Raw genomic sequence first — 9,748 nt, forward strand, 5'->3', positions numbered from 1 at the left:
TCCAACTCAGGAACCTCGACAACAACTTGAATCAATAGCAACCAGCAGACCAAAAAGGACAATAACGAAACCTGTTCGTCTCATAGAGACGGTTGCTTGTGCAACCTCAATTGTAGCTGATGGTGTTCCTACCACTTATAAAGACGCAATCCAAAGTTCAGAAGAAGATAAGTGGAGGATTGCCATGAATGAAGAAATGCAGTCCCTTCATCAGAATCATACATGTAAATTGGCCAATCTCCCGAAGGGAAAGAAAGCAATTGGGTGCAAATGGGTATTTGCAAAGAAAGAAGGATTTCCTAACCAAGAAGATGTTTGCTACAAAGCAAGATTGGTGGCCAAAGGATATGCTCAAAAGGAGGGAATTGATTACAATGAAGTATTTTCTCCAGTTGTAAAACATTCCTCCATTAGAATTATGTTGGCTTTGGTAGCACAGTTGGATTTGGAACTAGTTCAGATGGATGTAAAAACTGCGTTTTTACATGGAAACTTGGAGGAGGAAATTTACATGACTCAGCCAGAAGGATTCAAAGTTGCTGGAAAAGAAAATATGGTATGCAAACTTGAAAAATCGTTGTACGGATTGAAACAATCTTCTAGACAATGGTACAAGCGATTTGACAAGTTTATGTTGTGGCAAGGGTACAAGAGAAGCAAATACGATCATTGTGTGTATTTGCGCAAACTTAATGATGGTTCCTTTGTATATCTTCTCCTATATGTTGATGATATGTTGATAACTTCCAAGAATTCGGAAGAAATTGATAAGTTGAAGATTCAACTGAAGGAGGAGTTCGAGATGAAGGATCTGGGTGAGGCAAAGAAAATTCTTGGCATGGAGATAATAAGAGATAGACGTTCAAAGAAACTCTGTTTATCTCAGAAAGAATATTTGAAGAGAGTACTAAAGCGTTTTGGCATAGATAAGAAGACTAAGCCAATTAGTACGCCACTTGCTCCCCATTTTAAGCTAAGTACTACTATGTCGCCAAAGGATGAAACTGAACAGGAGTATATGTCAAGGGTACCATACGCAAATGCTGTTGGTAGCTTGATGTATGCAATGGTTTGTACGAGACCTGACATTTCACAAGCCGTTGGAGTTATTAGCAGATATATGCATAATCCAGGAAAGGAGCATTGGCAAGCTGTGAAGTGGATTCTACGGTATATTCATAGTACTGTAGATGTTGGGTTAGTTTTTGAGCAGGAAGGCAATCGGTCTGTAGTTGGATATTGTGACTCAGATTTTGCGGGTGATCTGGACAAACGAAGGTCAACTACTGGTTATGTGTTTACTTTTGCAAAGGCACCAGTTAGTTGGAAGTCTACTTTGCAGTCAACAGTTGCTTTGTCTACAACAGAGGCAGAGTACATGGCTATTACAGAGGCTGTGAAGGAGGCAATTTGGCTTCAAGGGTTGCTAAAGGAGCTTGGTATTGAACACAAAAATATTACAATTTTTTGTGATAGTCAAAGTGCTATTCAATTAGCGAAGAACCAAGTTTATCATGCAAGGACGAAGCACATTGATGTTCGGTATCATTTCGTACGAGAAATCATAGAAGAAGGTGGAGTCACGGTGAAGAAAATTCATACTACGGAGAACCCTGCTGATATGCTGACAAAGGTGGTGACTGCGGTCAAGTTTCAACATTGTTTGGATTTGATCAACATTGTTGAACACTAAAGATTGAAGATGAAGACACAACCAAAATTTGTTATTGAGAGAAAATTGAAGATGTGAAATTTTGCCAAGGTGGAGATTTGTTGAAATTGTCAAAAGTCCCACATCGGTGGATGACAATTTTGAATGAGAATTTCACTCTATAAAAGGAGGCCTAATGTTTAGGATTTAGGCACACCTCTCATTTGCCTTTTACCTTCTTAAGGCATTTGTATCTTCTCTCTTTAGTATTATTTCACTTATAATTTTGGAGTAGAATAAAATATTGATTGTGTCCGAGGAAGTAGGCAAAATTGGCCGAACCTCGTAAATTCTGGTGTTCTTTTATTGTTGTCTTATTGTCTTATTTATTATTTAGTGGTTGTCATAATTTTTGGTATAGTAGTTGTGACTCATTCACACTATATACATTTGGCTTCCGCAACAAAGACTTCACGTTTTAACAAATAAGAAAGGCTGAATATATACGGAGATGGCACGATTTTTCATTTAGACACCTGAACTTATGGGTGTTCCTAATAAGCACGTACATTACACGAACTTTGTTCCAATTAGACACTCTTTTGATAATTAGCGAAACTTACAAAGTGTGCAATACACTCGCTATTGACGTGGCAAATGACGAATAAAATGAGGGTATATATCTTTTTGAGTTAAAAAAAAGAGTAAAACTAATTTAAATCTATTTAATAAAGAGAATAAAAATAACATTCTCAAAAAGAAAAAAAAATTTAATTTATACCCAATCAGGAAAGAACACATTTGAAAAAAAAATGAGACATTGTTGTTTTGGAAATCAGTGTTCTTGGTGTTCTTCACTATCTTCATGTGTGTTCTTGTTCCAACCACAATTTTAATCCAAATTTTTACGAGAAACTCCTCCAAATTTGTTATAACTTCAGCTAAAGATTCCTCACGATGACCCGAAGACAACCCCAACATTAATTTCTCAAACTTTCATCAAATCAAGTAATCCATTTTAAACCTTCAAGTTTTTTAAATACCCCATTAATGGTGTTTCGATTTGAAATGAAGAACTCGGACTCATTTCAGTTTTAATCAATAGGGACGATTGTTGGTTCAAACTTTCGAGCTAAATCAATGGTAGAGGCACAACAATGGTGAAAGTGGAGGAGGCAACGGTGGAAATGGTGGTGGAGAGGAAGAAGGAGAAGAAAAAAAAAAGGAAATAAAAAAGAAAAAAAATCCGTTTTTTGGGCTCTTCACGCGCCTATATTGGGTGAAACTCACTTTATGTGTCAACTCAGCAAGAAGTGCCTGACTGAAACAAAATTCATGTAATGTAGGTGCTCATTAGAAACACCTCTAAATTCAGGTATCTAAATAAAAAATCGTGTCAACTTTAAGTGTCTCCGTGTGTATTCAACCAATAAGAAACGATGACATGTAGCTCTTTTCTCTTCTAGTTCTTATGCATTAGGCATGAGTTATTCTTTTTGAACATGAAATCATGTACGTCTTATATAGCTATGTTAAAATTTATTTTCCAACATTAGTAAAAATAGATTTATTTACTAACCCTATGAACGATATGCTAAAAGAAATCCAAATCTTTATACCTCAATATGTTATACTCCATAAATTTAAGTTATACTAGATTTCAATCGAGGGTATAATAGTTTGAAAGTTAGTGTGAATAAATGTTCAATTTATAAAATTAATGTTGGTAATTGAACTTTATATTACAAGAAATTGGCAGTGTATAAAAATTGTCTTTTAAAATAGTCAATGTAATCTCATAATCTCAAATAGTAGTATAAGTTTTAGTTCAAAACGGAGAGCCAAATTATACCATTTCGAATAGAATGGAACAACCGTCAGAGATGGAGTGTACTTTTTTAGCTAGTTGACTTGATTACAAAAGAAATTCGTTTATCCAAAAACTTCTTCTAGTCAAGGTAAGGTTGTTTGCACATATCTCATATCTCTGGCATCCTTGCAGCAATGTAATACTACAAAAGAAGTGCACATATCAAAGATTATATTTACTCCCATCTCCTTTCATTGCTGATTAGTCTCCGCAAAATTTCAGTTGCAAAATAGACTGTTCCACGATCAGCCTCTTCTTGGTTGGCCATAAACGATATTTCGCTCATCCCATAGTCGACAGGAACATGTTGGTTTCTTGTTCTTCCATTCAGCTCCGCATGTGTAACAGAACTCGTAGCCACATCTGGAAAAACATGAATTAGCATATATCCCAACTCACACTATCCAGATTTAACCTGTTTTATTTAGAAACAATTATTGCCTACCCAAGAAGAAAGAAACAACAGAATTTGCTCAAACAGACAATCGTTGAGATTACCTTCTACCACAAATGAAATAAAAAGATCCTTATTCTTTGGATTCGGATAGAGATTTCAACGTCCTTTTTCATTTCATGAAATAAAATTGACAGTTGTGAAAAAATTCAAAGCAACCTAAGGAAAGAAGGATCAACTAATTAACTTTGCATTAACATCTAAGAGGTCTTTCAGTTTCTGTTCCATAGGTGGGATTCAATCCTAAAACCTTCCCCTCCTTTTGAACCCATTCAGCAATTCCTAAGGATTCTCTCTTCATAACGACATGGTTTCTGAAAGAGACTCATATATCTGGATCACCAAAATAATTATTTCCCACTAATACTTTTCGCAGTACAATTTTTTTTGCGAACAGCAGGATTCTTTACAACTAAGAAGTAGAATACAAGTCCTCAAGAATAAGAGACAAGAGAGTCACGGATCACATATATTTACATAAAGATCAAAGGCTTTGGAAGTATCAAACAAAGAGAACTGATCCTGCCATAAATGCTGTCTTCTAAGGATTTTTTTTTTTTTTTTTTTTTAGGTCTTATAAGGATTAGAAATTCAGGTTCTATTTGTTTCCTTTTTGTTCTTAATGACAAGTTACTTCACAAGTCTTCATTCAATGCTTTTTCATATACTTTTTCATAGCGGTGGTGTTAGGACCAACTTGCAACGGGCAGCCCGGTGCACAAAGCATCCCGCGTTCAAGCAGACTTTGGGGAAGGGCCGCAACCTACCCTAATATAAGCATTAGTGGCTGCTTCCACGGTTTGAACCCGTGACCTATAGGTCACACAGAAACAACTTTACCATTGCTACTAGGCTCCCGTTAAAGGACATGCTTGCAACATCTCGACTAATTCATTAGGTACCTGCTACCTCAGACCTCCCACCAAAATATAAGGCCTTTCTAAAATGCAATAAAACAAAGATTATACGGATGAAAGATGCTAGTCATGCCAGTTGGGTGAATCAATTTATAACCCTCTTCTACAACATGGGTTGAGTCGACAACCATCAAAGGCAAAAATGAATTTAAGAACTGGCCTCTGAGCAGGTTGGTCACTAACAGCAAAAAAGTGCACCACATAATTAAGGCGGTCCGTCTTTTATATCAGAGGATACATGAGGGATTTTGGAAAAAGAGCCCAGTGTCTTTGTCAAATTAAAACCAATGTACAGCATGATAAGGCTAGCTTACTATCAACTTAAAGCACATTATTATTCGAAATACCAGATAAATCCTTCGATGCATGACAATGTCCACCTGCTTCTTTGCTCTTATATATAATGTACCAATGGATTATTTTCCTCACCAGCATACCATTAAATGACTCTATTTATAAGTTTCTGTTACAAGTTATCCCTGTTTAGTGCGCCTCCTTAAAGCAGATGCTCTTTCCCTTCTCCATTGGCCATGGTTAAAAAAGTTTCTCACCTAATAAAGATATGAAAACTTGCAAGAACTTAAAAGTTCTGTCATGAAAAGCAGAATGTATCACTTGTAACTCCAGCTATCTAAACAAATGTGATAACTTCCCCCAAAATTATGACAAGTTGGGAGGACAGAGTAATGGGGTAAAAACTTCAAATGAAATGATTGATACATTTTTTTCTTTTTTCTTTTTAGTAAGCCTAAGGTCTAATCTTCCTTTTCCTAGCCAGACTATAAACTTCATGATTTTCACTAGGAATATCATCAATATCTTCAATAAATGAAGTTTTGGTTCAACTAACTAGCTTAATAGCAAATACAAGCCACATAATTTTGTGTGGCTTATGACAATCCGCTACTTATTTAAGCTACAAAGCACTATATTCCTTTCTTCAGTTTACAGTTTATCAGCTTAAAGCAGCACCAATCAGTCAAGTAGGCAATTCTTAAAACGTTACCAGGTAATTACCAATTAAGTCAGACAAGCTTAATCGGCAACTTAACACAAAAGTATGTATCTTCTGAGTAGGTTCCTACCAATCGTTAACAGTGTCTAAAGCTAAATATCCAAGGAAAAAGAAAGCAGTGTATGCTACTAATTGCCTTCTTTTAATAATTATTTACATTTTCCCATTCAAAAGAAAACACTGGAGAATGAACTTAGTTATGCGTGTAACATCATAAGTTCTTGTTAATCATTCCAAAAAGTCATCATTTCCCTATTACCTAATCAAGTTAGTGTAACTCCAACATGTACAGCAAGAATGTAAGAAGCAAGGAGAAGCAAAGGACCTGCAATAAATATGATAGCAACCTTCCGCAAGGGACACCATATGGTTGCACTTCACACACTGACGCCAAAGACTCTGTGTAGCAAGAGACTTGAGCTTTGGGTCATCTACACACTTGTAAGGGTTTAATCTTCTATAGTCAATGCAAGTCATGTTTTGATGCCAAGGAACTTTGCAATTGATACAGAAAATGAGGCGACATTTGGTGCACGTTCTGGCCCCAGCTTGGGCAGAAGTTTGGACCTCAGCTTTTGACATCAATGTAGAACACTTAGGATTTGGGCAGTAAATCTTTTCCGTGATAGGAATAGTAGTTTCCTTCACACGTTCACTCATCAAATCGAATAGCTTAGGCGTCAAGAACTTTTTGCAGTTATCTAATTTCAACATAGACTTGCATTTATCATGAGGGCATTCAGGCAGCATTCCTTGAAAGAGCTTAGCTTCGACATGTTTATTCATACAAGAAAAGCAATAATAATGTAGGCAACCATTAATTAGAAACATATGGTCCATATCAGTGTCCTGCAGACAAATAACACAAGTCTCGGTGATGCTTTTTCTCTTTCGAGTATTTTCTAATGGTCGCTTAACCTGAGAGACTATTGCATCAGTAGCAAGTTTAACTGCAAAGTTGACGGTGTTCGGCGACACAAGAAATGGTGTACAATCCGTAAATTTTCTTAAACAAGAAGTTGCCTGTGCAACAAGTGCAGCAATATTACCCTCCCCTGGATGCAACTTGCCCCTAACCTGCAAAAACATACACCAATCTTATTGACAGACTAAGACGGGAATTATACAATATTAATAAATTATTCAGATTTAAGGTAACAAAGTAGTATTTTGCCTCAACCCTGTGCACAAGGTGTTCTCCAGTTAGTGCGCGATAGAGGAGAGTGGACGTATAAACTAGAATGTACTCTGTCCTCCAAGATAAAACTTGACACACCCAAGAACATATAATTATTTAAAACAATGCACTTTTGGGTGAACAAAATCATCCTCAATTATGAGGAGGCATATTCTCCTTACAATAAGATTTTTAAGGATGATGAATTTGTTTTCTTCCCAAAATCACTCTAACACTGACTTATTCATTCTAGCATGTGTCAAATTTTACAAGGTTACTGCATCTAACCATTAACCTGATTAATTATATTCTTATGACAAAAGATGAAAAATATATATCTAAAACTGCTCTAAACATTAAAAAAAGTCAGGATCAGAATAAATAACTCTTCCCATCAAGGCTTAGGTGGATAGGAAGAAATCGTCAGTGGTGCGTGTATATAAATTTACACATCAATTAAGGTGTCAAAGGGACTCACATATTGCAAGATAGTTTGACTATCCAAAAAAACATTGACCCTTTTCAAACCCAGCATTATCGCAACATCAAGCCCTTCAATCAGCGCTTTCAGCTCCACAATTTCATCATTCAACACTTCAGTAGTGCTTTCACCCAAACCCTTACTCACTTCAAACACCAAAATACCACTGGGATCACACACAGCAACTCCAATCCCAGTAACTTGTTGTTTGGGTCCCACAACAACACTCTCTTCTTCAACATCTTCTCCCATTAAACCCTTCACATAAACCCTAAAACACTCCCCATTCCCATTTTGGGCTCCACCTTTCGACGAGCCCTCACCGTACGGCCTATGAAAATGATCCCCAGTCTCTTTCCACTCGCCATCCGGCACGTTTTGTATCTCACGCGCGAAGGCCTGATCGTGGATTCGACGGTTGAGATCGTCTTCGATTTTCTTCATCTCCGCTTCCGCTTTTTTACAATCGCGAACTTGCTGCTCGTAGTTTGACAATTCCTCGGCGAAGAGATAGGCGACGGTGTTCTTCGGGATGACGTCATCGTCGTAAAAAGTGAGCTTTGAAGTTGAAGGGGCATTTTCGTTTGGGAGAGAGTTGTACATGGCTTCTTCCATTTGGAGTTGAAAGGCGAAGAGGAGATCGTTCTCGGCGGCTTCCGCGGCGGCGATTTCGCGGCGTTGTTCGTCGAGTAAGGCGTGAAGATCGTCGTTAACTTCCATTTTTTCTTCCGGCGCAGAACTGAAGAGCTTTTACCAAACCAACAAAATGGTTACAGGCTCTTGCTCTTCACCTCAGCTTCGTTTTTCGTCTCTGTTTTGAAGATACTAAAGAAGAATAGGAAAAGAGTACGAAAGAAGTCTTGGAGTCTCCTCTTGTCACCCACTGGCCACTAGTATGGAATTTCTCTCTCTCGACCAAAAACAAAAAGAAGGATTTTTTCACATATAACCGCTCTATCTGTTTCGAAGAGATTATCCTAATTTGACGTTGATATAAACTATAATAAAGAATAGAAGAACTTTGAGATATGTAATCTTAAATAATAATTTATGTGACTATAATTTTTTTTATAATTTATGGTCTTAAACGTGTTATACCTCACATATATATCACTCTCGCATGTAATAAACAATATCATTTATAAGAAAAAATTACATCAAATCAAAGTTAGGCAAGACACTAAGTTCCAACATCGCTTTTCCTTGAGAAATCACCTCCAACCCGCTCGAATCTAACCAAACATCATTCAAGGAAGTCAACCAATGTCATATGAAGCAATCCTGATCAATAAAGTTTCCATCTTTAAAAAATTCCAAAAATCAACAAAAGTCAACCCGAGCACACATGCCCGAAATCTGGAACCAATACCAAAACTCGATGACACATAACCTGATAAGTCCAAATACGTGATTGGATTCCAAAATCGAATCCAAGTCTACACTTAAATCCTAAAAACACACCCTCTTAAAGTGTAGTAAAAACCCCAAATTTTATCTCAAAATGTCATATTACAGGTGTTAATAATTCATGTAGATTCTTGAAATAATACCAAAACGGGTAGAAATTACTTACCCACAAGGTAGTGATAAAAATCTCCTAAAAATTACCTCTTCCCGAACTCCAAAATTTTGTAAGAAAAAATGGACTAAATCCCAAAATAACTACAAAAACAAAGTAGTTGTCCCAACCCAAATCAGATGCTAGATGATTCCGAAACTCACCTTTGACAAGCCCAATATAATCCTTGCGAAATTCCACCCAAGATAGCCTTTTGAATCACCCAATTTAACCTTAAAATGAGAGAGATATGATGTTTTAAAGTTTTAAAGGAAGTTGGAAAATTCTGGACTAACTTAGGAACATAACCGTTATTTTTAAAATCATCGCACCAGAGACTTAGCAATTGCAAATATTAGTTTGTAACACCCAAAGCTCATCCGGAACCTCTCGGACACAAACCATATATGCATTTGAATCATAGAACACGCTACGAAACCGCTCGCTCACTCAAAAAAACGAAAATAGGTCTTCTTGACCCGATGTTGACTGTGACCAAACTCTAAATTCTTAACTTAAAGTCTCTCAATTAATGACTCAAAACACACCCCGAACCCATCGAGACCCCATCCACTGACACCAACAAGTCCAAATACATTAACCAAACTTATCCAAAGACTCGAAA

General features: G+C 36.8%; 1 protein-coding gene across 1 annotated transcript; it reads right to left on the reverse strand.

Annotated features, from left to right (window-relative positions):
- Positions 1-3,472: 3,472 nt before the first annotated feature.
- Positions 3,473-8,530, reverse strand: LOC107761951 (E3 ubiquitin-protein ligase RSL1-like). Its single transcript, XM_075234072.1, has 3 exons — positions 7,563-8,530; positions 6,233-6,984; positions 3,473-3,884 (listed from the first exon to the last, which is right to left on the reverse strand). The coding sequence occupies exons 1-3, from the start codon at positions 8,283-8,285 to the stop codon at positions 3,767-3,769; spliced, it is 1,593 nt and encodes a 530-aa protein (XP_075090173.1). The 5' UTR covers positions 8,286-8,530; the 3' UTR covers positions 3,473-3,766.
- Between the last annotated feature and the right edge of the window lie 1,218 nt (positions 8,531-9,748).

The sequence above is a fragment of the Nicotiana tabacum genome, chromosome 17 (assembly GCF_000715075.1).
Source record: "Nicotiana tabacum cultivar K326 chromosome 17, ASM71507v2, whole genome shotgun sequence".
NCBI classification, from domain to species: Eukaryota; Viridiplantae; Streptophyta; class Magnoliopsida; order Solanales; family Solanaceae; genus Nicotiana; species Nicotiana tabacum.

What these genes read in the sequence shown, in the direction of transcription:
- LOC107761951 (XM_075234072.1), bottom strand. Translation starts at nt 8,285, where the DNA reads ATGGAAGTTAACGACGATCTTCACGCCTTACTCGACGAACAACGCCGC. An exon ending in GTCAAACTATCTTGCAATAT is followed by an intron (nt 6,985 to 7,562) that starts GTGAGTCCCTTT and finishes ATGTTTTTGCAG; the next exon opens with GTTAGGGGCAAGTTGCATCC. An exon ending in TGCTATCATATTTATTGCAG is followed by an intron (nt 3,885 to 6,232) that starts GTCCTTTGCTTC and finishes ATGTTTTTCCAG; the next exon opens with ATGTGGCTACGAGTTCTGTT.